At 43.1% G+C, this 27605-nt stretch overlaps 1 protein-coding gene across 6 annotated transcripts in view; it reads right to left on the bottom strand.

Annotated features, from left to right (window-relative positions):
* The window catches only part of MLLT3 (MLLT3 super elongation complex subunit), a 138698-nt gene that overhangs the window by 51605 nt on the left and 59488 nt on the right, over positions 1-27605 (bottom strand). For 5 of the 6 annotated variants that reach the window (XM_082204929.1, XM_082204930.1, XM_082204931.1 and 2 more), the window contains 2 exons: positions 5870-5952; positions 1622-1765 (listed from right to left, as the gene is read on the bottom strand). In XM_082204929.1, the coding sequence (XP_082061055.1) occupies positions 1622-1765; positions 5870-5952 (227 nt within the window). Of the gene's footprint in view, positions 1-1621; positions 1766-5869; positions 5953-17112; positions 17521-27605 lie in introns of those variants that run through there. The other variant, XM_082204933.1, reaches the window with a different exon arrangement.

The following is a 27605-nucleotide window of genomic DNA, read 5'->3' as shown; positions in this document are numbered from 1 at the left end:
CTCAAGTATTCCTGGAGGAATCTAGGTCATGAACTTATCACCTAGCATACTGCTGGGAACTAGATTTAAGTACTGAGCATCTATGCACTCTAATAATATATGAAATCTAGATTCCAGAGTTGTGGTTCTGCTATGCTGGCCATGTTAGGGGGGAGCAAAAAAACCCCCAAACATCTAAGGAACTAATCCTTTTGCACTTTGTGTAAATTAAATGTATAACAATAGTCAATTTAAAAGCAGTGCATTTTCATTTCTTAAGGAGAACGTCTTTTAAATAAGTTTGAAAATGTAAGCAAAAACAAAAAACAACAAACTTTACTCTCCTAGGGCCAAGAAATCCTGCTACTTGCTGGAAGTAAAAGAAATAAACGTGAAGCCATTTTTATAATTTTTGGTTCTACAAGAAGCTAAATTATGAAATAGCTCTACAAGTGAGGGCACCTGAGACAGCTCCTTCAACAGTAGCCACCGACCTTGTTCTGGATAAGGGAGGCACGTACAGAAAACACACCACCAATGTTCTTAACCCACGACACAGGCTGATGTGGAAAGAGAATGCTTTCAGGTGATACGTAGGGTCGTAAAAAGAAAAACACTTTGAAATGCACTCGGAAACAGACCCGCAACCAGCCCAGTCCATTTAAGCACTGAATATTATGCTTCCTGGGATGCGGGTGACGCTGTGGGTTAAACCACAGAGCCTAGGGCTTGCCGATCAGAAGGTCGGCGGTTCGAATCCCCGCAACAGAGTGAGCTCCTGTTCTTCAGTCCCTGCTCCTGCCAACCTAGCAGTTCGAAAGCACATCAAAGTGCAAGTAGATAAACAGGCACCACTCCGGCGGGAAGGTAAATGGCATTTCCATGCGCTGATCTGGTTCACTAGAAGTGGCGTGGTCATGCTGGCTACATGACCCAGAAGCTGTACGCTTGCGAGATGAGTGCCGCAACCCCAGAGTCGGCCACGACTGGACCTAATGGTCAGGGGTCCCTTTACCTTTTTTAATATGCTTCCTACATCCTGTCTCTGGTTACTTACTGCTCAGAGAACCTAGCAGCCATTTATTTTTTAAAAAAGAAACTGGAGTTTCTGGGCATTACAGGAATCAACCCCTGGATGTTACCAAAGTAGGGATGACTGTGGCAAGTCTAGAAAAGGCCGCAGCTAACAGAAGGCTTTTTACCGATCTTGGGCCTCTGGCGACAAAACTTGATCTAGAATCAACCGCAAACTGAACAGGATCCCGTAGGAACAGTGCAGTCCTGTCTGCAACAGTGTGAACACAATCTCACTGATTTTGGATCTTAAACTGGCCAAGCATTTTCAGAATTACTGCCTTACTTTATGGATATGAAATGCATGAATTGGTTCTACATTAGCTTCAAACTGATAGGCCTGTAAGTAGTAGTTTGATCTTGAGAGTGTCTGCTGGGCTGAATGTTGCACATTCCGTACTTATTTTTGCGGGTTTCAGGTCACTGGTGGAAAAAACGTATCTTTTTTACTCAAAAGCATTCTGGGCTAGGGGTGAGAAATCAAAATCGGCAATGCCGAGACTCTACTAAGGATTGTGCATACAGCCTCCTTCATACGGTTGTTTCTGGACATACAGACGAGACTTACCCCTCCTGCTTTCAGCAACTTTCTTCTGAACTCTTCCGTTGGGTTATTGAATGTGAGCTTTTCGCAGCGAAGATGATTTACAGGTGGGTGGCCTTCCAAATGAAGGAATAGGTCATAGTCAAAGCGGACTTTCTTCGGTTCTTCCTACGGGTTAGAAAACAGTCAACTATAGACAAACAAAATGGACACCACACGACATGCTTGCTTTTACGCCAGTTGTTTCGCTGATTCATTTCTTCATCTGTAGTGAAATGCAACATTACTTTCATTAAGATCTAAAGATTACCTTAAGCGGAATCTTTAAAACTGAGCAGTGCTTACAAGTCCTAGGGCTTCCTAGCTTGAGTCATCGCTTGAGAATGATTTTCAGGAAAAAGTTCCCCCAGAGCTGTTCTCTTCAAAGTGGGTAAAATAAACAGAAGTTTCATGGCTGAAAAGTCTATCCTGGAGTAAATCTTCTTCATCCTAAACTAAGTCCCCCCCCCACCCCCAACTTAGCATCAAGCTATTCTCCAACAAGGAAATAAAAGTTTATTAAACCAAACTACTGTTTATGTAGCATTCATCTAGAATTCAGGAACTGGTTTCCAAATCAGATGGGTAGACATGTCAGTGCCCAATTCACAAATCATTTCTCCCCCCAAAATGAGTGTAAGTTTATGCTAAGTTATTGTCAGTTATTCATACAGCATGTTCTAAGTACTATTTTTTAACCCCAGGGGTTCATTATTTTAACAAACTGTCAGGGATGCCCTTGGCAAATGTTCAGAGGCCACAGATTGTTCCAAATGCAACTAGAAGCACATTGCTGCCAAGCTGATACTGATCCTCTATAGTGTTCCAAGAACATTTCAAAGTGCTAGCTATAGTGTAAAAAAGGCTTGGTATGCCTGGAGATGAGGATATAACTTTGCTCTCATCTTCTTTCCTAAGACTCACTGCAATTATTAAGATCAATCAAGAATCCCTAACGACGATATAAAAGCTGCAATTTCTCTTTTTTACTTGGCAACACATGCATTTTCTGTCAGCATTTAACCGCATTAACTGCTCAAAGTCTTTGATTAAAGAAAAGGACAAAATTGAAGCTGGGGTGTGTGTGGAATAAGCATATATGAGATTATAAAAATAAGAACCCAATATTACCAGGAGGCTGGTGCTTCCATTAAAAACAAAAACAGGGCACCAAGGCTGAAATATAGTGACTTCCCCAAAGTCTAGAATCTATGCCTCAATCCTGTATTTCTGACTAGTGAAGTGCAATCCTAAATGTTAATTCTCCTAGAATCTTTGCTGAAGGGCAATAGAGAAAATGTGTGTGTGGGGGGGGCTAATTACATAGAATTTGACGCCCCAAATCAAGTTATGTTTCATTCCTCAACAGTAAAAAGATTGGGGCAAAGGATGCTGCGATAATGACCAGTGAACAATTTCAAACAACATTGTTCCTCTATGTGAGTGGCAAGCTCTGATCTCCACATAATGGTTTTAGGTGGCTAAACTTAAAACATGCTTTCCAATCCACTGAGAATGTTGTGGAATTTTTTTGTTCATGCTACTTCATGAAAAAAACACACAATGCTACACAATATATACAATTTAATGGTTTGTTGTACCTGAGATTTAGCAAAGATAGGTAGAGCATTTAAAGAATGACCCGTATTTAAGTAGTTCTTCTAACAAAAGCAACCAACTTCTCACACACCAGGCCATTGCATTGCAATTTGTAGTATCAGGGAAAGGAATCAAATGACTGCCCTGTTGTAAATATACAGTGGTGCCCCACAAGACGAATGCCTCACAAAACGAAAAACTCGCTAGACGAAAGGGTTTTGTGGTTTGTGAGCTGCTTCGCAAGACGAAAACGTCTTGCGTTTTTTGCAAGTTTGTTTCCTTTTTCTTAACACCATTAATACAGTTGCGACTTGACTTCGAGGAGCAACTCATAGAACGCGGTGTGGTAGCCTTTTTTGAGGTTTTTGGTGATTTTTGAAGCTTTTCCAAAACTTTTCCGACGCCGTGCTTCGCAAGACGAAAAATTCGCTAGGCGAAAAAACTCGCGGAATGAATTTCGTCTTGCGAGGCACCACTGTAGTATAAAATTTCTTAGAAGGCCAGGACAGGCCAATTGCTGTACAAGGAAGGATAGCTCCTCAGGTAAGATAAAAATGCAGAGCCTTTCCTGCCTCTATGCCCTAGATTTTTTCAATTTAAGTTGCCAAATAATGGAAGTTTTGACAGACACATCCACAAATGGAAACCTCATTTTCCAAGCAAAATTTGAGGACACATATAACTTCTTTCGAAGCAGGTTCTTCGGAGAAGAACAGCATTTCAAGGTCAGGTTCAGTGTCGCAACCAAAATAACACTGCCGTCCAACAGCTATGGGGGGTTATCTTGAGGAATCAACAGTTCACTCACGAAAGACAGATTTTTCCCAGAACGCATAGCTACACACCCTGGAAAACAGCTACCCCTAATAACGTTCTATAACATCAAGAAAAACCATTAGCAGACTAGATCAGTTTGACATTTAGGAAAGAACAAGACTTCATGCTTTTATAGATAAGAATGAAATAATTCTCTTTGGGGGAAAGTAATTATTTTTCCCACTCTGTATGAAGCCCAAACTTCCACAATGCCCTGGAACAAACACTAAACGCCACATTTTAGAAGCTCAATAGTGAAGAAATTCTGCACTTGTGTACAACTGCCTTTGTGTATTCCAAGAGAATTCTGCTATGCTTCTTGGTCAAAGTCACCAGCTACTGGCAGAGATTTGCTTGGGATTTGTACTGCAAATCCTAATGCAATCATCATAATCATCATCTTGACAAGTAAGAAGAACTTAACAAAGACAAAACAGTTCATTTTAGCCGCATAGCTAATTCACGAATGTTCCTTGTTTTCCAATGGTTGCAATAATCTAGGCTAAAATGTACTCTCTCTGCATGCGGTGGCAGAACTTCAAACCCTCCATTCTCTTTAAGCTATGTTACATCTTCCTGAATTCTTAAAATTATATGCAGCATAGCTACCTGAGCAAACACTTTCAAACCAATATCCCTTTTTAAAAAACAAAACACACACAGAGAGAAAACACATGCGAGCAGGTCTTGCAAATCTCATAAGTACCATTCTGACCCTACAAACCCACTAGTTCTTTAATTTTGTTTTATGTAAAGGAAATGCAAAAGCCAAATACTGTATTTTTTGCTCTATAAGACTCACTTTTTGCCTCCTAAAAAGTAAGGGGAAATGTGTGTGTGTCTTATGGAGCGAATGCAGGCTGCGCAGCTATCCTGGAAACCAGAACAGCAAGAGAGATCACTGCTTTCGCTGCGCAGCGATCCCTCTTGCTGTTCTGGCTTCTGGGATTCAGATTATTTTTTTTCCTGTTTTCCTCCTCCAAAAACTAGGTGCGTCTTGTGGTCTGGTGCGTCTTATAAAGCGAAAAATACGGTAACTTAAGAGATGCCCAGCACTGTAAAGAGCAAGTAAAATGGAAATCAAATTTCTGACAGGATGTATGCTTTTGCGTTGCACAGACGCATTGAAGAAGCAGGATTGGTCATTTTGTCTGGTCAAGCAGTCAGATACTTAAAGCATTAGTTCCAACTGTAAAAAAGAGATAATTGTGGCAATTACAAACACCCGAATTAGATAACTGTTGTTGTGAAATATCAACACTTCAAATTGTTTAGATCGAGCAAAGTTACACAGATGAACAAGATGAAAGAGAGTGAACATTTCTTTTGCTTTTGTTCTAATATCCCAGGAAGAGCAATGACAAGTTGCTGTTGTTGTTTTAAAACAGCACAAATAGCACATAAATCACAGTAAGAAGTGAGCTCTGAACTTGATTATAGTTATAGGGGCAGGAAAGGGGTGCTTGCTCCTAAATTATAGGAAGATAGGACAATCCCATAACTTCTAAGAGTTGGGGGGCAAGGGGGCCTCTCTCCTCCCTTCGCTATCAGGGAAATACATGATTAAATTTAAAAGACTGAAATAACTACCTAAACATGATAATTACTGGTTTAATGATATTAACTGTGATCAAACAGAAGGCAAGAAGCAAGTCAACCAGCCATGCACAAAAGTTAAGCTACTCTCATGCCTTCTAGAACTAAGAGCACTTCAAATTTTTTTGGAAAGAATATTTTATACCAACATTTCTTTAGCTATTTTCAAAGGGAAAAAAATCTAGATATATGCTGAGAAATTGAAAGAACAGTATTACACACCTTGTTCTTGAAGTAAACCTCTATTGGCAAAATGAAACCAGCATAGCCAGATTCCTCAACTTTGTACGGTGGGTCTTTGCACACTGGGGGGGAAGAGAGAGAGAGAGAAAAAGATTTTGAGTCTTTACAATCGGCGTAATAATTCTATATATGAAGCCATTCAAACTGCCTGAGAAAAATGCTCCTTGGTTTTTAAACGATTTGGGGAAATGTTAACATTTCACAACATGATTCCTTCCCTCCGTCTCTCTCCTGATTCAAGAAAGGGGAGGACTCACCCAAATATTTGAACTCAGCCACTGGAAAAACACTGGCTACTGGATATCTTTAACTTATCAGCTTTCTGTTATTCAGTATTCTTTTTAATAATAATAAAAGTACTCACTTCCCAAACTTTATAATCATTTACAGATAAACCTGAAAAGTTCATTCAAAGCTCTTGAGATCATTTGCATAATATTATTATCCTGTACAACTGATGTATTTAAAAGCCAATCACTTTGTGGTCAGCTCCCCAAATTTAAAGTTAACAGACTTGGCTGGTGAACTGTACCACGCAGATCTGGTACAGTCATACCTCGGGTTGTGAACACTGCGGGTTGCACGTTTTCAGGTTACGGACCACACTGAACCTGGAAGAACCGAAATGGGTTACTTCCGGGTTTCGGCGCTTGCGCATGAGCGCTAATTCATACTTAGCACATGTGCAGAAGCGCCAAATCGCATCACACACATGCGCAGACATAGTGCTGCGGGTTGCGAACGTGCCTCCCGCACGGATCACGTTCGCAACCCGAGGTTCCACTGTATTTCTTCCTCCTTGGTCTCATATACTCAAAAAGGTAACTGTATCCCCGCACCGAATTTAAGAAATTGTAAGCTCCTCAGTGCAGGGACCGGTCCTCTTGTACTCTAAACTGACTTTGCACACTGATGGAACCATATAAACAAGCAAAGGAAAAGGCTATTTGCTATGCCCTGGATGAGTCCTTGAATTCAATCAGAATTAAATCCAATTGTTACAGATTAACATGACAAGGCTGTGAAATCACACACCAATGTCATTAGTTGTGCCTGCACAGAGGCTGCTTCCAGCACACTTGTAAACAATTAATTGCTTGCTTACTTATGGCTACTAAGAACTGGTTCAAGCAACCAGCAAGCGAATTTCGACAAAAGCCTTGCCCCCTTTTTGGTTGCATCTGACTGAAAATCTATATGCAAGATGGGGTAGAAAGTTTTTTGTGGGTCTGAAACTTTTGGACTGTTTGCAAGTGAAACTGCGTTCCTTTATCCGTTGGAATGGATGCAAACCCAGACCTCTAATGGATGTCTCTCTGAATCAGTCAGGAACAGTGTTAGGAACTCAGATCTACAGTGAAACCTTGGTTTAAGAACAGCCCTGTTTACCAACTATTCGGTTTACGAACTCCACAAAATTGGAAGTAGTGTACCGGTTTGCGAACTTTACCTCGGTCTACGAACAGAAGCTGAATGGTGGAAGGGCACCCGCGGCGGTAGGCCTCATTAGGGAAAGCGCACCTCGGTTTAAGTACGGTTTCGGTTTAAGAACAGACTTCCGGAATGGATTAAGTTTGTAAACTGAGGTACCACTGTATAAGCTAGGTGCCAAATGGCTCCTTAAACCAAGGTTACAATCACCAAAACGGAATGTCTAGTTGCCATTTTAGGGCAAGATGGCTCCAGTGTCTTATTTTTCAAATGATGAACTGAGTGATTCTGAGTTAACCATCTGACAATCTTGAGCTGGGTTAAGAGCTTTCGGAACACTGGAAAAGGTACTATGATGCCTATATGGTGGAATTGTTTAAACATCAAACAATTTTGGGAAACAATAGATAACGAAATGAAAAAAAAATGTTCAGATATTCATTTAGGAAAACACCAGAAGGTTTTCTATTGGGAATAGTACCAGGAAGTCTAAAGGAAGAAGACAAGACATTATATTTATACGCAACAGTAGCCGCAAGACAATTGATTGCGAAAAAATGGAAAAGTGGTATTATACCAACAAAAACAGAGTGGCTTGCCAAATTATTAGAGTATTACAATATATCCAAAACAATGGGAGAAATTGGAAGGATCTCAAAAGAGAAGATAGATAGGGACTGGAAGGTGTTTAAAGGATACTTGCAAAACCATATTGAAAAATCAGAACTCCTATTAGAATAAACAAGTTCCGTTTTAAATACTGAAATACTAAATAAGATGGATAACAATGTGTAATAGAAAAAGAAGCATGAAATTAGGTTAAAGGTGTGTGAAAGAAAGCAATAGAAATGGAAAGAAATTGCAGTTGAGTAGATTGGAAGTCTAACACAAAGGTGGGGTGAGGGGTGGTGGATTGTGATGGGAAAAGGCATTATCTGTGGGATTGGGTGTAGGTATGTTTGAACATTTTAAAGGATTGTATGAAATGTATGTTTGTATGTTTGTATATTCGCAATATGTGTGTATTAATGCTGAATTATTTTAATAATAAAAACTTTTCCAAAAAAAGATAATAAAAACTCCCCCCCCCAAGAGCTTTCAGAACTTGAAGAAAAGTCACTTGATCAAGTCCACATATATACTGGCCTATTCCTGCCTCTTTTTCTTAATGGTGACATGGGCCATTCATAACGTAGGGCTATTCTTCACAACTGTGAGCAGGGCATTGGGGTGGGGGAAGCAAAGACAAGCGACAACCTTTTGCTATAACATTGTTCACTGCTGCTGCTCAGGTTGCACAGATGCAGCGTTTTGGTTCCTGAAATTCATACAGTTGTGTAGATAAAATATAATAAACAGAACTCTACAGGATGTGGTACAGTGGTGCCTCGCAAGACGAAATTAAGTTGTTCCGCAAGTTTTTTCTTCTTGCGAGTTTTTCGTCTTGCGAAGCACGGTTTCCCATAGGAATGCATTGAAAATCAATCAATGCGTTCCGATGGAGACCATCCGGGGACAGAGGGGAAGCGCCGTGCGCCTTCCCCTCTATCCCCGGACCTGTTTTAAAGCAAGGGAAGGGGCAGCAGGGAGAATCGCTTCTCCCCGTTGCCGCCCCTTGGTTCAAAAGGGGTCCGGGGACAGAGGGGAAGGCGTGTGCCTTCCCCTCTGTCCCCGGAGATTGCGGTCTTCTCCCCGCCGCCCCTTGCTTCAAAAGAGGTCTGGGGTGCGGGGGCAAGCTTCGTTTTGCGAAGCAAGCCCATAGGGAAATTCGCCTTGTGAAGCAACTCGAAAACGAAAAAACCTTTCGTCTTGAGAGTTTTTCGTCTCGCGAGGCGTTTGTCTTGCGGGGCACCACTGTATTAAGTGTGTGAAGACAGTCGAGAACCAATGATTCCCAGCCATGCACCTTCAGATGGTGGAGATGTCTGGCACCTTCATTTGGACTGGATCTAGACACATCAAAGAAGCATTTCAGTTAAACGTGTTGCAAACTTTTTATGAGAAATCGGGTAGGCAAAAACGGAACTCCACAGTGCCATCTGGTGTGACGGTGTTAGAATGCATAACAATGTACGTAAAGCATTTTTTCTTTGCCAATGTAGCTGAGTCCTTAGTCATAAATGGCCAATAGCCTGGTGCCTGGTTAATTTCAAACACTGAGAAAGTACTGGGTACATAATATAGTGTAAAGGTAAAGGGACCCCTGACCATTAGGTCCAGTCATGGCCGATTCTGGGGTTGCGACGCTCATCTCGCTTTATTGGCTGAGGGAGCCGGCGTACAGCTTCCGGGTCATGTGGCCAGTATGACTAAGCCGCTTCTGGTGAACCAGAGCAGTGCAAGGAAATGCTATTTACCTTCCCGCTGGAGCGGTACCTATTTATCTACTTGCACTTTGTGCTTTCGAACTGCTACGTTGGCAGGAGCAGGGACCGAGCAACGGGAGCTCACCCTGTCACGGGGATTCGAACCGCCAACCTTCTGATCAGCAAGTCCTAGGCTCTGTGGTTTAACCCACAGCGCCACCCGCGTCCCTTATAATTAGATTAGAGGCACTGCAGGTTCTTGAAATTATTGCTCACTTGACTCACAGGAAAAAGGGTACCAACACAAGACAAACATCTCTTTAAAACCACTGGAAGAAAGGTATTATTAGTGGTGCTAAAACACTAAGTAGTACTACAATGGTAGTTAATGTTTAAGGAAGAAATATGGTTCTGTAACTTTGATATTGTACCAGCCAATACATTTAGATGCATTATATTATCCAACGTTGCTTACGGACTGCTATTGAGAATGGGATACTGAATTCATTAATAATAATAATAATAATAATGATAATAATGATAATAATAATAATAATAATAATAATAATAATAATAATAATAATTTATTATTTGTACCCCGCCCATCTGGCTGGGTTTCCCCAGCCACTCTGGGCGGCTTCCACAAAAACCAAAAATACACTAAAATATCACACATTAAAAACTTCCCTGAACAGGGCTGCCTTAAGATGTCTTCTGAATGTCAGGTAGTTGTTTATCGCTTTGACATCTGGTGGGAGGCCGTTCCACAGGGCGGGCGCCACTACCGAGAAGGCCCTCTGCCTGGTTCCCTGTAGCTTTGCTTCTCGCAAAGAGGGAACCACCAGAAGGCCCTCGGCGCTGGACCTCAGCGTCTGGGCAGAACGATGGGGGTGGAGAAGCTCCTTCAGATATTTGTATTTGTATTTGTAAGATGTATTTGTTCAGATACATCTTTTTTTACGTGGTTTAAGGTAAGTCGAAATTGGATGCCAGACAAGGAGCAGGAAAACGGTTTGTTGACAGATTATGTGAAGGCACCTCATGAAATAGGTATACTTAAACTTCGTTATCTTATTGCAAAATGAGCAGGCCCAATAGCTTAAATGGTTTCTTTCATTCTTTTTAATACTTAATTCATTAAACAGCTGACTCTACCCAAACAACAAATTATCTAGGTGCCAAAGAAATTTTGGCAAAACAACCTCATCTTGACACAGATGGTATGTATTAGCTAATCCTCTGGGAAAATAGCCGTTTATTGAAGTGAAGAAGGGGAGGGGGGCAGAACACAGAATACTTCAGAGCCATAAGTGATTATTAAAGGGATTTTTTTTTTCCTGGAGGAGAAAAGAACTGGAAAAACCTTTTAAAGTACTTTTTGGATGGCCACGCTTCAGGTATTCCAGAAAAATGGGTGCCAAAAGGCTTGGCTGTTCATTGAAATATTATGCATCCCTCCATTATTTTCACAAAGGCAGCCAAAATAAGAAAGGTCTGACAATCCACAAATGATTTTTGGACTGTAAAAATCCCACATGCTAATGCATTTCTCCTTGTGCAAGGGTTTGTTTCAAATTTGCTCTTATCAGCGTCAACTGTCCAACAGATGGCAGGGAAGCATGAATGCATGAAATACATGAAAAGCAGAGCAGTGCAGTGAATAGCACAGACCACAAAAATTCTGAAGGCATTCACTTCCAATTTAGACTAACCACAGTTGGTTGTGATGTTCGAATCCCGACAAACTGTAGTCATAATTATGGTTAATGGGGGGGGGGGAATCCACCTTCGAATCATAATCTGGGAAGCTGCCTTGTTTTCACAAACATAATTAGAAGAGTCTATTTGGGATTCAGATGCAATCTAAAAATTGAAGCGGAAGATTGCAATCTCTTGGTGGCAAAACCAGAGGAAGTGAGGAGCTTGCCATGGCTCGTCCTTGCAATACTAAATCATGGCTTAGTGGCATGTGCAAACTGGGGGCTCGTACACAGTTCCACTTCTCGCAGGAAGTGGGCCCAAGCAGTTTTGCATTTGCCCCACAGCTTTCCCCTGGGATACCTGATTGCCGTAGACGGCATGATTATTTAAGTGCCATAGATGGAAGGTTGAAGCATCAGCGCCTGTCACTATCGTTTTATGTGCACAATAGCCAAAGGAACTTCCGGCTGCATTTATATCAGAAGGAAGTCCAGTATAAAACCAATCACTGATGCTGAAATGGAACACAAGTAATTGTCATGGGCACACGGGCACACAGAAACATTTAACTAGAACCACAGAAGCATAGCTGTCAACCGTCCCTTATTTGGCGGGAAACTCCCTTATCCCAGCACCGTGTCCTGCTGCTGTCCCTTATTGATGATGTCCCTTAAATTTCCCGGGTTTCAAAGGATGCAGCTCCTCTCCCTCCCTCCCTGCCGGCCATGCCATCCAGGGTGGAGCTTGGATGTTTTGTGCCAATCAAATCGGCCGCGTTGCCTGGGGACTCGCCTTTGGCTTGGAGGGGCTCAGAAGTTGAACATACCTGTGCTTGGAAAATCCCTTATTTTGGCTGCTGATCCCTTATTTTCAAATCTGTAAGTTGACAGCTATGCACAGAAGTAAGAATGTATCCACCAAGCTAGGGAGGATTTAAACACACACACACACACACACAGAGAGAGAGAGAGAGAGAGAGAGAGAGAGAGAGGTAACCCCCAACTGTATAGTTGTCTAAACTATGATTACCTGATTTTTTTCAGGGACTTTTTTTTTCTTTTTTGGAAGCTGAGTAGCAACAGGGAATCAGTAATGGGGATGGTGAGGCAAAACACCCTGGGCCCAAGGACACATGCATATTGTATCAACGTGCAAAGCCCTTCTTTCGCACCCTGTGAAACATAAAGTGCACAGAGTTTTTAAAAAAGTGGGCAACAGTGCCTGCCCATGACTCCCGAGCCTTCCCTGATCTCCTGCCCCCTTCCCCCTTTGTTTTGACAGATCGGGGGAGGCTTGGGAGTCACAGGTGGGCAGCCGTTGCCCAAGAGGGGCGTAAGGCGTGCGGTTTCTGTGCCAGGCAAGGTGCCAAGCCCTTCTTTCACACCTTGTGAAACATAAATGCACAGAGTTTTTAAAAAACTGGGCAACGGCCGCCCGCAACTCCCGAGCCTCCCCCGATCAGTCAAAACAAAGGGGGAAGGGGGCAGGAGATCTGTACCGTCAGACGTCCCCGGTTCCCCCTTGGCAGTGGGGCAGCAAGCAGCTCCTGAAGCCAGCCAGAGCCAACTGCACTACCAGGCTGGCTGAGGCTGCCGCCGCCACATTTCCCGGGGACAGATTTGCAAATCTGGGGACTGTCCCCGGGAACTGGGAATGTCTGGTAACCCTAGTCTAAACAAAGCAATCTGTGATGCAGGTGAAAAAGAATACTGGCTAACAGTCTCCTTTAGGACATCAAAAAGTTCTGGTGAAATCGTTTAGTTGCTATCAACCGACAATTCTTGTCTCTTGGATGACCAACAAAGAACAGTTAATAGAAGTAGTCAAAGGTTTCTTTGGGTTGCAGCACTTTAGAGTGCATGAGAGTGCACGTCAATATTCCGTCATATAACAATATTCTCTGCACTCAGAAAAGAAAAAGAAAAAACCAGGTCAGGGAGAAGGCTGGCATTCTAAATTTTTGAAATTCAGGATATTTCCTCATTTGGAGGAACTTATAGTCAGTGGCATGTTCCCTGAAGTGATATAATCCAGACAGAAGTTCACCTCCGCAGCAAGATCTAAGCCCAAATCACGTGTCAGACCCCAAGGGCTCTCTTTCCTGGGCACACACACCTGGGGATTATTCCGTAAAACCCTGGTTGCCACAGGGGTGCCGCTGAAAGAATGTAGTTAGTCAAGGGAGCCGTGGACTCAAAAAGGTTGAAAACCTCTCCTGCAAAACATTACTTCAATGCATCCCTCACAGAGATGAACGGGATAAGGAGAACGTCGCACTGAACCAGTGGCTGGCAAATTCCAGCCTTTGTTTCAAGCAGTATTTAGGTTTGAATAAATCTATAGAAATCACTTCATATTCAACTTTCCCTTTAAGGAATAAAAACCTTAATGCAAAGTTAGTATTTTCTAACCAGCTCGACTGATACACTTAGCCACCAACCTTCTAAAAGCAATGTAAAACTTCCCCCATGTTACCAGCAAAGAGGTAGGGTTTGGGGTGGGGGGCTATAACCAGGTATTGCTGCTTGCTCAGTCAATATGCCAACTATTTTTCAAAGATCAGTTTCTCACAGGTCAGCCTTTCACTATCACGAACGGGGTGGAGAAAAAGAAAGAAAGGTGCCTGCAAGTTAAACATTTACAAGCATTGCAAACAAATGACAAAACCAACTTTTGTTGTTTGGAAGCCACAGACGGTTCAAATAAATGCTCCGAGGCTCTTGTTTTCATTCCAACTATCGCATGTAACTATATTCTGAGTGCACATGCTTCCTATTTATTTGGGACAGCAAACCATTCCTCTCAGATCCAAGGGGAAGCCTGTTCATATCTAAGGGGTTATGTCCCCTGCCCTGCCCCTAATTCTAGTACACCAGCCTTCCCCAAGCTGGTGCCCTCCAGATGATTGGAATGACAGCTTCAAGGTGATCCAACACATCAGGTGGCAGAATCTGCTCTGAAGGCTCAAGTCTCTTCAAAAGGCGTTTCGGTTTAAGGCAGCTGCTCATTTGCCCTCAAAGCTTTCTACGATTCGTAACTTTTGGTTCAGTTTGCACATTCATACTCTGCCTTTCCTCAAACAAACTTAGGATGGCATAGCTGGTCCTCAACTCTCTCAGTACTATCGCCACACTATCCTGGAAGTAGGTTAAGGCTAAATACAGCAATTGCCCCAAAGTTCCCAACTGAGCTTCCATGCTGGGTGGGGTAATAACAATAACAATAACAATAACAATAATTTTTATTATTTATTCCCCACGCATCTGGCTGGATTTTCCCAGCCACTCTGGGTGGCTTCCAACAGAATATTAAAATACAATAGTCTATTAAACATTAAAAGCTTCCGAAGAAGAAGAAGAGGAGGAGGAGGAGGAGGAGGAGGAGTTTGGATTTAATATCCTGCTTTATCACTACCCGAAGGAGTCTCAAAGCAGCTAACATTCTCCTTTCCCTTCCTTCCCCACAACAAACACTCTGTAGAGGTGAGTGGGGCTGAGAGACTTCAGGGAAGTGTGACTAGCCGAGGTCACCCAGCAGCTGCATGTGGAGGAGCAGGGAAGCAAACCCGGTTCACCAGATTACGAGTCCACCGCTCTTAACCACTACACCACACTGGCACCCTAGAGGTGCAATGGACTGAGCCCCCTCCCATTCCTCTACCACCAGCTCCAGAGGTGAGGTCTGGGCTTCCTTTGAACTTCTCCAATGGGAGAGGTTCAAAGGAGCTGCCAGCCAGCGCCGGCAGCCAAGGAAGGAACAAGCCACATCAGCCTTCAGTGGCACGAGGGCCAGAGCGCGACGGCCGTTTCACCTGGTGGTATATTGCGAGTGAAACCGCTGTGGCTTCCGAGTCCCTCTGCCACCAGCTCCTGGCTGCAGATTGCTTCTCCTTCGGTGCCCTGGGTGGCAGAGGGACTTGGGAGCTGTGGCAGTTTTACTCGCAATACGCCACCGGGTGAAACCGCCATCATGCTCTGGCCCTCTTACTGGTCCTGGGTGATGCCTAGTCTTTGCTGAGTAGAACACCTCTTCTGTCTGCTAGGTACTTATTCAGTCGATAGAGCACAAGAGTTGGGGTCGTGGGCTCAAAGTCTACGTTGGACAGAAGATTACAGTGTTGCACCCATAACCTTGTTGTCGGCAAGCATAGGGCCGGGAGACCAGCTTGCAAGCCCCAGCTCAGACGTCTCCTTCCATCGGCCCGTGCTCTGACATAAATCAGTGACCCGGGCTTCAAAGCCAGGGCACACTATTAGCAGAGAGAACTGCACACACAGAATAGGCGTGAGGCTTGTGGAAGCATACTACAGCTACAGATTTATTAATCATAAATCAGGACAAAGAAACATGTCGTCTCTCTCTCATGTCATCTCAGAGAGAACAGCTAAAAGGCAAAGCTATACACAATGGAAGCTCCCAGCATACTGTGCTGGAATGGAAACAGACATGTGACACGTAACAATCCCATGTCTGTTCCTTAAGGTGGAATGGAGATGTCAACATCAGTTGCCCTAGATCAGGCTTCCTCAAACTCAGCCCTCCAGATGTTTTGAGACTACAAGTCCCATCATCCCTGACCACTGGTCCTGCTAGCTAGGGATGATGGGAGTTGTAGTCCAAAAACATCTGGAGGGATGAGTTTGAGGAAGCCTGCCTTAGATGACCCTGGTGGGTCTCTTCTATGATTCTAACTCTGCCCAGCCCTTGTCACTCCAAGGCTGCATGGCAAAGGGAGCTGAGAGAACTCTACTATAGTCCCTATCACTGGCTTTATCAGTAAGACAGATGAGCCTTGAATACGTGTACCAGTAATTAAGAATAAGGCCAGCTCATGTGCAGTGTGCCTTTCCTTTATCAACAGAAACTGCAGCCTGTCCCCACACACTTAGGAACGGCGCCTATAAGATCTCCAAAACAAAGGATTTCTGTGTAAAACTAAACAACAGCAAATAAAGAGTTTCCCATCCACTTTATATTCCACATTAAACCAAATTACTGTCTTGGACTATAAGCTGCTTATAAAAAAAATCACCTGAGATAGACAAAAAGATAAAACACTCATAAAACAAAAGAAAATCAATGAATGAGATCTAGAACTATTCTAAATGGAAGGACTGATGGATAGCCCTGCTTCTAATACAAGCAAGTAATACATAAACTAAAAAAATAAAAATAAAACAAGTAAACAACAGTTATATTAAGTCAATATGGGGGTGGGGGGATGTAAAGGGAAGACTTAAGGACTTGGCAAAGGTGGGCACTATGGGACTGGGTTTATGGATCCTGGGTGTAACATACTGCAACTTAGAGAAGCTTCTGAAACAGCAATGGAAGTCAAGAATGAAAGTACATGATAATGAGAAAATGTGCATGGGCACATGCACACACAAATACAGATCCATCAAGAGGGTCCTCTTGGAACCTCGTAATTATTCTTGAATTTCATCTTCCACCAACATCAGAGATCAACCTCTGTCTCCACTGAGTGAACCATAAACCTCATGGATCAGGCATCTCCCAGAGCTGCCATGATGGCCCAAAACCATGGATCTAAGGCCACAGGTCTTTATAGATCCTCACAAGTCATGAGGAGAGCATTGCCAAAGATCTGCAGTGGATCAAAAATATCAGAAAGCAGGGTGTAGCAAAACTATCCTTATCATTTGACAGAATATTCCAATCAGTTTACCAATGATTTACATGCACATTGTGTTAATTGAGTCTGGATTTCTACCTTACAAGTCAACACGTTAAGTTCTCTTTCTTAAGTTATTCTCAACTAACCTTCATCACTGGAGTCACTCTCTGAAGCGTCTTCCATATACATGTTTAATTATTTAGTACTCCTAGATGACACACAAAAATCTGGGAATATTCTCTGTTATAGTATCTATCTTGGAGGAAACTGGTTGTTTGGTCTTCTTTAGGAGCAGCAGATACAGCAGCCTAAACGTCCTAGTTCACTGGGATGAAAACAAAAGTCTTCCAACAATAAAACCAATGATAAAAAGGAAGGTCCACCACACTGTACCATCAAAGGTCACCAGAGGATATATAAAAAATGTGATTAAGAAAAACAACAGAAACGCTCCATTGTTAAATAAAGAGTTTCTCAGTGTTATCATATCTCTTTCGGCCCTAGATTACTTTAAGGGAGGGGGACAAGAGCAACCTTAAGCACTGCTGTGAAGCACATAATAGTATGCAAATGAACAAAGCTCATTGTATGATGAACACATGATGTAGCTTTTATGTCACAAAATCTGGCCAGCTAACCTTTAAGACCTGGATACTTTGACAAAGAAATATACTAGATAGATTGAAAGCAGAGCGTTTCCCAGGAGCAACGCTGTCACCAGGACTCTAGAAGCACGACATCACACCTCTCCTGGCTCCAGACGACGACGATTGACACATGGACTGCAGACCCTTCAGGTGTCCCTATTTTCCAGGGACAGTCCCGGATTTACAGAAGCCGCCCCTGTGTCTGCTTTGATCCCGGTATGTCCCGCTTTTCCTTAGGACGCCCCTAATTTCATCAGAGAAATGTTGGAGGATATGGAGTTGTGCCACACCCAAGTTTAGAAAATAAGTAACTATGCAATGTTTAGAAGACATCTTGAAGGCAGCCCTGTATAGGGAAGGTTTTAAAATGTTTAATTATGCTTTTATATGTGTTGGAAGCCGCCCAAAGTGGCTGGGGCAAGCCAGTCAGCTGGACGAGGTCTAAATTGTTGTTGTTGAATAGAATGTCTCTATTTCCATCAGAGGGATGTTGGAGGGTATGAGACTTATGACAGCAAAGCCACTGGGCACCTGACCAGGTGAGTGAGAACAAGTGTTGTACTACAAGACTGTGCTGGGCCCAAGGGTAACCAGAGAAACGTGGTCCAGGTCTGGTCCCGAATCCAAGGGTTCCACGAGGAGTCAGTCCGACAGGGCCAAGGCAGGACATAAGGCAGGAAACCAGGCAAGGACAGGTACAGGATCTCAGGCAGGATCTAGCATACAGCAATGTTTCTCTCGCAACCTGGGGCGGGGTCCAGCAGTCTTTTATCTCTGTCAGGGTAATGGCCGGTCCTGATCCCCTGGCGACTCACCTCCCTGTTTCGCCCAGAGGTGAGTACTCAGGTCTCTCCTTCTCTCAGACCTTAGTCTCTGTAGCTCGGGAGACGTTGGTGGGTTACTAGACCCAGGGGCCGCCTCAGCCTACCCTGACCCAACTGGTAGTGGAGCAGCTGTAAGTGATGGCCCAGCTGAAGGCAAGTTATCCCTACATCTGGAGCCAGGGCAGGCTCAGGCCCCTGACTCGGCCCACCCTGTTTCTGCAGGGGAACCTGTGCAGACTGGGGCTCTTCAGGATCAGGCCCCAGACTAGGTTCAGATGCCGCCTGAGGCAGAGGATCTGTTGCGGACCGAGACTCCTCTGGCTCCGAGTCCAGGCCCGAGTCCCAGGCCATCATACCAAGAAAGGAGCACAAAGGAGGTCTCTTCAGACTGACTGTGGACTGCAAAACAAAATAGTGAGAGAATCCCAAGCTATATGCACTGAGGATCCTGCATTCAGCAGAAGGCTGGAAGGTTCGAGGTCCATTTCAAACCTTTGGAAGAGGTCTGCAGCTATTAAAGAGTGGAAGCAGTCAAGCAGCATTACCAAAATAAGGTGGGATGTTCAAAAATGTGCTCAGAGGGATGAATGAAATGGACAAAGCTGGAATCACGGAAGGGAAATGTGAGAACCGCTGCAGGAAAATAGTAACAATAACAATAATAGCAAGCAAGTTTGGGCAAAGATTAGAACACTGGGACAATTGCAGTTGGGCTCAACAAGCATCTCAAACATTAATGGGCTACACGCCGCTGGGAAAAAAGGGTCGTTACGGAGCAAACCAGAGAACAACTGAGACGGAAGTGGTTGGAAATCAGCTGAGATATATAAAATCAACAGAGATCTATGAAATCAACTGAGATATATAATGCCTCTGGAAAGCCCACAAACAGGACAGCAACAGGTATTAACAGGTAGTAACAACCATTTTTTATATGCCTGTTGTTTTTGTCCATGGAGTTTTCTTGGCAGGGATACTGGAGTGGCTTGCTGGTTCCTGCTCCAGGTAGATCACGTTTGGTCAAAACTCTCTACTATGACCTGTCCATCTTGGGTGGCCCTGCACAGCATAGGTCATAGCTTCTTTGGGTTATTCAAGCCCCTTCGCCATGGCAAGGCAGTGATCCATGAAGGATCACTTTCTTGGGCTCCATGATGATCACTGCAGATGGTGACAGCAGTCACAAAATTAAAAGACGCCTGCTTCTGGGGAGAAAAGAGATGACAAACCTAGACAGCATCTTAAAAAGCAGAGACGTCACCTTGCCAACAAAGGTCCGTATAGTTCAAGCTATGGTTTTCCCAGGAGTGATGTCTGGAAGTGAGAGCTGGACCATAAAGAAGGCTGATCGCCGAAGAATGGATGCTTTTGAATTCTGGTGCTGGAGGAGACTCTTGAGAGTCCCATGGGCTGCAAGAAGATCAAACCTATCCATTCTGAAGGAAATCAGCTCTGAGTGCTCACTGGAAGGACAGATCCTGAAGCTGAGGCTCCAAGACTTTGGCCACCTCATGAGAAGAGAAGACTCCCTGGAAAAGACCCTGGTGTTGGGAAAGATGGAGGGCACAAGGAGAAGGGGACGACAGAGGAGGAGATGGTTGGACAGTGTTCTCAAAGCTACCAGCATGAGTTTGACCAAACTGCAGGAGGCAGTGGAAGACAGGAGTGCCTGGCGTGCTCTGGTCCATGGGGTCATGAAGAGTTGGACACGACAAAACGACTCAACAACAACAACAACCATTACTTAAAACAAACCAAGAGGGTAAGCCCAAAAGAAAAGAGAGCAGAATAAATCAAGCTTCTTACACAAGGACCAGGAAGCAGGTTCTCTGCTAGTAAAGTTGGTGAGCTTCTCCTGAGGTGGTTTTATTCTAAATGGCCAACCATCTTACTCAGAATATACTAAGGACCGTAATCAGTGAATTTCACTTTCCCCTCCATTAGCGGTCTCATTGTATTGCTTTGTGTGCATTAAGTGTAGATTTTGAACTTTTTCCAAATTAACATTTAAAAAGAAAAAGAAAATCATACATTTTTTGAACAGAAACAGCACAACTTTTCATAACATGGATACAGCGCATACGCGCAGGGGGTCAGAGATGCCCTGTTTTACCACCTCTCTTGTCTTTGTGCAAACAGAGAAGGGGAGCCAAATCAAGATCCTCCACACAAGGCTGTCAAAAAAGTAAGTGCCTTTTAGCAAGGTGAAGAAAATATGCAACGTGAAGTGAGGGGAGGCAACATGCAAGATGAACGCTATGGCTGCCCTAGCTCATTATCCCAGAAAACTCTGGTTAGAGGGTGGCACAGAAATACTGTTGGAAATAAATGGATTAAGTGTCAGTAAAATCATCTTAAATTTCAAAGTTCTTTGCTTGAAATACTTAAAAGGAATAAAGGAGAGCTGGAAGAACACAACAAGAACTTGAAAAAAATAGATGCAAGAACAAGTTGTTTTATTAGCAGACTTGAAAAAATAGATGCTTTAAACTAAAGCAAGAAAAGTACTGTTTACATGTTTCTGTAATACAGTTTCCTTTTATCTTTTCTGAAAAACTAACTGAAACAATGAAAAATGGATGCACCCGGCATTTATAAATATTTTGAACCAACCTTTCTGAAAACCATTTAATCACATGATCTTTTGCATATAAGGAGTGTTTGAAAGCAAAAATCTGCTTTTTGATTTATAGTTTAAAAAGAGGGTGAGATGCAACAGAAAGACTAAGGCAAACTACTACACAAAATGCAGCAAATTTCCACGGATCTCCGCTCGTCTAATATATGGGCTTCCCCTTGCAAATTATTCTCAGAGGACAATAGTTAGAGTCTCCTGCATTCTCTGGGATGCAAAGCCTTATTCCTGCCTCATAAAAAATCCCCCTTTCCTCCCCTCCCCACCGAGCGCTGGCTCCTTGTTTGAAATACCCCGTCCGCGTTATTTAATTGGCACCACACTAGGGACCATCACAGTTGCTGAGTAACATTCCTTACATGCCCCTCGTTAAAGGGACATTAATGACTGCAATCAGTCCAATTCCACTTCCTTGCCCAATGATTTAATTTCCTGTACAGTATTGCTTTCAGCTCCCTTTGAAAATTCTCCCAGCCAGCATTCTTCCCCTTTCAGACCTCTGTTCTCTATTATGTAACAGAAGGACCCGTACCAGCAGGTCACAGGCAACCTACAAGTTGTAGCAAATTGTGCCTCACTGCATTTCTCTGGTGTCTTGCTGAAACGGAAAGGTATAAACTTTGTTTAGAATCTACTGGCCATCCTTCCTCAATAGCCAAACACTTAGGATCAGAAGCGAGTTAAGAGAATGGCAGAAAAAAGAAGGTGGATTTGGAAGTCGAAAACTCCCATTGCTAAGAGGGTCCTTAGCAATTCCAAGTTCAGAAATGAAGACTAGGTGCTGGCAAGAAAAATTTAATCGAAATATGAAAATATAAGCTGAACAGATAGTGGTACATGCAAGTTTTAATATGGCCGGTTCTATCAAACATGCTACAGGACGATACGTAAATTTATAGCAGAAGCAATGTTCTTCAATAGTTATTAACTACAAAGGCACTACAGTGGTACCTCGGGTTAAGTACTTAATTCATTCTGGAGGTCCGTTTTTAACCTGAAACTGTTCTTAACCTGAAGCACCACTTTAGCTAATGGGGCCTCCTGCTGCTGCTGCACCGCCAAACCACGATTTCTGTTCTCATCCTGAAGCAAAGTTCTTAACCTGAAGCACTATTTCTGGGTTAGCGGAGTCTGTAACCTGAAGCGTATGTAACCTGAGGTACCACTGTATTCATTTGAAAACTTTTCCTTCCCAAAGTCTTGATCACCTACCATTTTTTAAATTATTATTTAAGGAGAATCAGGAGAATCTTTATTTGCATCAGCCACTAGCCATAGCAATAAAATAAAATAAAATAAAATGTACTGAGGATAGAGGTAAAAACTTAACTATGCAAAATACATTTTGGAAGTTTACATCAATAATTGAATAATAGATCTTATTCTAATTGCCCCCACTAAAAACCTTGCAGTTTTTGCTGTCACCTGATCATCTTGATCTGCTACAAGAAAGGACACAGTAGTATATTCTGTTTATTCAAGGGCTCAGCTTTTCCTTTAGAAACTCCTTTTGTACACGTTGATAGCATCTTTGTAATCTGGCTAGTGGCAAAGGAAGTTTGGAACAATTCAAAACAGCATCAACTCCATCCACCCTATGTAAACTAGCACTGTTAAAAATGTATCTATGCCACTCCTGATGTTCTCCTTTGTCACCAACTTCAACAATATAATCACAGATTTGTGCAGTTAACTCAGTGATGCTTACATTTACTTATGTTGGCATCCCAGACATCCAAAATACTGCTAGAAAAAGCCTCCGGGGCTACTTTTGAAGGTGACCCGGAAACTACAATTAATCCAGAATTCGGCAGCTAGACTGGTGACTGGGAGCGGCCGCTGAGACCATATAACACCGGTCTTGAAAGACCTACACTGGCTCCCAGTACATTTCCGAGCACAATTCAAAGTGTTGGTGCTGACCTTTAAAGCCCTAAACGGCCTCAGCCCAGAATACCTCAAGGAGCGTCTCCACCTCCATCGTTCTGCCGGGACACTGAGGTCCAGTGCCGAGGGCCTTCTGGCGGTTCCATCCCTGCGAGAAGTGAGGTTACAGGGAACCAGGCAGAGGGCCTTCTCGGTAGTGGCACCCGCCCTGTGGAACACCCTCCCATCAGATGTCAAAGAGAAAAATAACTTTTAGAAAACATCAGAAGGCAGCCGTGTTTAGGGAAGCTTTTAATATTTAATAGGTTATTGTATTTTAGTGTTTTGCTGGAAGCCGCCCAGAGTGGCTGGGGGGACCCAGACAGATGGGCGGGGTATAAATAAGTTGTTGTTGTTGTTGTTGTTGTTGTTGTTGTTGTTGTTGTTGTTGTTGTTATTTGCCCTCTGAATCAAATGGATCTGCAGCAACTACCTGTAGCTCAAAGAACCCACTAAGCTGAAAAAGCATCTTCTTTTGTAGGATATTATTTGAGTGTTATCCACAATGGTAAGCAAAATGCAACCAAGAATGATCACGTTCTTTTGGTTGTTACACCATCGCTCAGAATTTCCAGCATTTTAATTTGCGGTTAAAGGTGAAAGTACACTGTGGTGTCAAGTCACCTCCATACCTCACAGGGTCGTTGTGGAGATTAAACGAGGAGGAGGAGAATCGTATATACGGTACTAGAATCATAGAATCATAGAGTTGGAATAGACCACAAGGGCCATCGAGTCCAACCCCCTGCCAAGCAGGAAACACCATCAGAGCACTCCTGACATATGGTTGTCAAGCCTCTGCTTAAAGAACTCCAAAGAAGGAGACGCCACCACACTCCTTGGCAGCAAATTCCACTGTCAAACAGCTCTTACTGTCAGGAAGTTCTTCCTAATGTTTAGGTGTAATCTTCTTTCTTGTAGTTTGGATCCATTGCTCCGTGTCTGCTTCTCTGGAGCAGCAGAAAACAACCTTTCTCCCTCCTCTGTATGACATCCTTTTATATATTTGAACATGGCTATCATATCACCCCTTATCCTCCTCTTCTCCAGGCTAAACATGCCCAGCTCCCTTAGCCATTCCTCATAAGGCATCGTTTCCAGACCTTTGACCGTTTTGGTTGCCCTCCTCTGGACACGTTCCAGTTTGTCAGTGTCCTTCTTGAACTGTGGTGCCCAGAACTGGACACAGTACTCCAGGTGAGGTCTGACTACCTTACTACCTTAAGCTCTCTGGAGAAAAGGCGGTCCATAATGCAATAAACAAAAGCAGTGGAGGAAAGCTTGCTAATCTCAATGTATTGTTTCTTTAATACCTTGAAACAGATGTTAGCAAGTCTTCTTTTCATTGCTTTTGGCCAGTCTCAAAACCCAAGCAACTAAACCGCAAATGAACCAACTATCAATTGTTCTACTGCTACTACTTATCCTAAGGAAACGATCAGTTTCAAAAGCAGAATGACTGGCCAGAACTTGCAGTCCTGAAATGTACTACATATTCTAGAAGTCAAACACCCTGGGAATCCCATGAACAACAAAAAGTCTCAGAAAACCAGATGCATGGTAGTATAATTTAGATGTGTTTTAAATGCAGAAATCTTTTCACTGGAAAATAAAGCCAATCCTAGGACTTGGATATACAAAATGAATACAGCGGTACCTTGGTTCTTGAACTCAGTCCGTTCCAAGAGTTCATTTCACTCCCGGAACCATTCGATAACCAAGGCGTGGCTTCTGATTGGCTGCAGGAGCTTCCTGCATTCAATCAGAAGCTGCGCCAGACGTTCGGCTTCTGGAAAACGTTCGCAAACTGGAACACTTACTTCCAGGTTTGCGGCGTTTGGGAGTCTATTTGTTTGGGAGCCAAGCCGTTCAACAACCAAGGTGCCACTGTATTCCAAGACCTTAATTTCAAGGATTGTCCTTAAAACTTTTATCTATGCTTTTTAAAAAAGTAATTAATTAAAAAACTTGTCTTGCACTTTATAAAGCAGGGTGTCATCTTCCAGGGAATTCTGCTTATCCTCAGCCTTCTGCTTGTGATCTGGTCCCCTGAGAACCAAGGTAACAACAAACCATGGTTTAGCTTTTCAAAGATGAACCTGTATGAGCTTCATGCACAATCCTCTCTTACCTCGGCTCCTCTGGTGATGAGGAGAAACTGAACTGGGAGACAGCAGGGGGTTAATTCTGAGAAACAAAGGAGGAGGGGTGGTTTTTTTTTTTGGAGGATAGGACACATCTTGGGACGCAGGTGCTGCTGTGGGTTAAACCACAGTGCCTAGGGCTTGCTGATCAGAAGGTCGGCGGTTCGAATCCCCGTAACGGTGTGAGCTCCCATTGCTTGGTCCCTGCTCCTGCCAACCTAGCAGTTCAAAAGCACGTCAAAGTGCAAGTAGATAAATAGGTACCACTCCGGCGGGAAGGTAAACGGCATTTCTGTGCACTGCTCTGTTTCGCCAAAGCGGCTTAGTCATGCTGGCCACATGACCCGGAAGCTGTACGCCGGCTCCCTCGGTCAGTAAAGCGAGATGAGCGCCGCAACCCCAGAGTTGGCCACGACTGGACCTAATGGTCAGGGGTCCCTTTACCTTTACTTTTAGGACACATCTGGATAGTCCTTAAACTTTGGGCTTTACACAATAACTACCAGGTACACATTGAATGCTAAAGACCTAAATACTAAAAGTATTTTATGAATCTTTTAGCAAAAGCTTCTTCTTTAAACCAGTTGCATAATTTTTGAGCCATTTTTAGCATATTAAAGATTTTTTTCAGGTAAGGCCATATGGAAGTTTCTAAGCTGTCTTCGCCTAGGCATTATCCAAACATGACAGGAATATTTTTGCCCGTCTATGAGCAGAGCTGCCACACACAAAACATATTTCTACTGCTCCCTCTCTTGAAATTGTGTGCAAAGGAAGTGTGAAGATGGATTGGATCAGCCTATAGTGCTTGTATCAAATACTAATGTTCCCTGCTGAGAACTTGCATGATTCTGTCCAAGAATTAGCTCTGTTCTAGGAAAATTAAAGGCATTTTTAAAATGTAATGAAGTGGTACTTAATGAGAGGAAAACCAGTGTACCTGGTGTAAATAACACAAGAGGAGTAGAATATTTTCCCCGATATGAAGAGAGAAGGAGGAGAAAACACGTCACGTCATTATGAAATAATTCACAATCTTCTCTTTTCTCACCTTCTCTTTCTTTAGGTTTCCCCCTTTCCTTGTCTTTTATCCTTTCTGCCTCTGTTCTGTCTTAGACTATGTAGCTGTTTTATATCAGTATATTAGAAAAAGATACTTTGTATTTTTGTGTATCTCTGAACAAGTATCAATAAATAAATTTACACCCCCCAAAGTAATTATGAAATAACAGTAAAAAGAGCAAAATAGACATTGACAGCATCTAATTCATGTGATGGGAAACTATATGTAATCAAATATACAGTGGTACCTTGGGTTAAGTATTTAATTCATTCCGGAGGTCTGTTCTTAACTTGAAACTGTTCTTAACCTGAAGCACCACTTTGGCTAATGGGGCCTCCTGCTGCCGCCGTGCTGCCTGAGCACAATTTCTGTTCTCATCCTGAAGCAAAGTTCTTTACCCGAGGTACTATTTCTGGGTTAGCGGAGTCTGTAACCTGAAGCATCTGTAACCTGAAGCGTATGTAACCCGAGGTACCACTGTAAAGATTAATCTTTCAGTTCCCTCCCCCCAAGTCCCATGGCCCTATGGATATCAGTTAGAAGTTTCTCATGATTCAGTGATGAAAAACTGATGTAAGCATGCAGGCAAGCAGGCAGGCAGGCAAGTAGGTAAGTAGGTAGGTAGGTAGGTAGGTAGGTAGGTAGATAGATAGATAGATAGATAGATACACAGGCATGCATGTTGGGAGAGAAAGAATGAGACGTGCTGCCAGTTTATAAAAAGATATGCAGATCTCTGGGGGACATCAAGATTTAAATAGATACCCTCAAGCACCAGAAGGGCTTAAAAGCAATAACAAAGGATAAACATACAACATAAACTTGTGCCACTAAGGAATAGCAACATCTTAGGGCTGACCCACACGTAGCTTTCGCCCTGTGCTTTCCAGGGACAGGACCGAGATTTAAAATCTCTCAGTGTTTGAGTGCTCTTTCTTTTGCCCCAGCCCTTCCTCATGAGAACCTGCTCTTTAAAGCTGGAGTGCAACAAACAGCAGTTCAGGTTTTCTGAGACTGCCGTTTGCTCCAAAACAGAGGTAAAGAGCAGGTTTTTGCAGGGAAAGCTCGGAAGCAAAAAATAAAAATAAAAGAGAGCTCCAACATGGAGCTTTAAAGCGCAGAGGAAAGGTGTCAATAAACCCTTAGACGAGTTATTTAAAATATGGAGCACACACTACATGTTACATGCAGTTAGATTTTCTATCTATGGACTGCTTGGGTTTTCTGTCTGTACACTGAGGGCACCCTCAGAGGCTTGAGCATGACATGGAAAAGGAAAGAGCTGCTTCTCCAATCAAAATCAGCTTCCTCAAGCTCTCTGCAAACAATGAGATACAGGACAGGTTACTGCTTTCTGGATATTTAGCACTGGGTGAGCTTTAACCCATATTTGGCCTCTG

This window comes from Podarcis vaucheri, assembly GCF_965113315.1.
Source record: "Podarcis vaucheri genome assembly, chromosome: 17".
Lineage (NCBI taxonomy): Eukaryota > Metazoa > Chordata > Lepidosauria > Squamata > Lacertidae > Podarcis > Podarcis vaucheri.
Note: the sequence above shows the minus strand (reverse complement) of the source record. Positions and strands in the feature narration are given on the sequence as shown.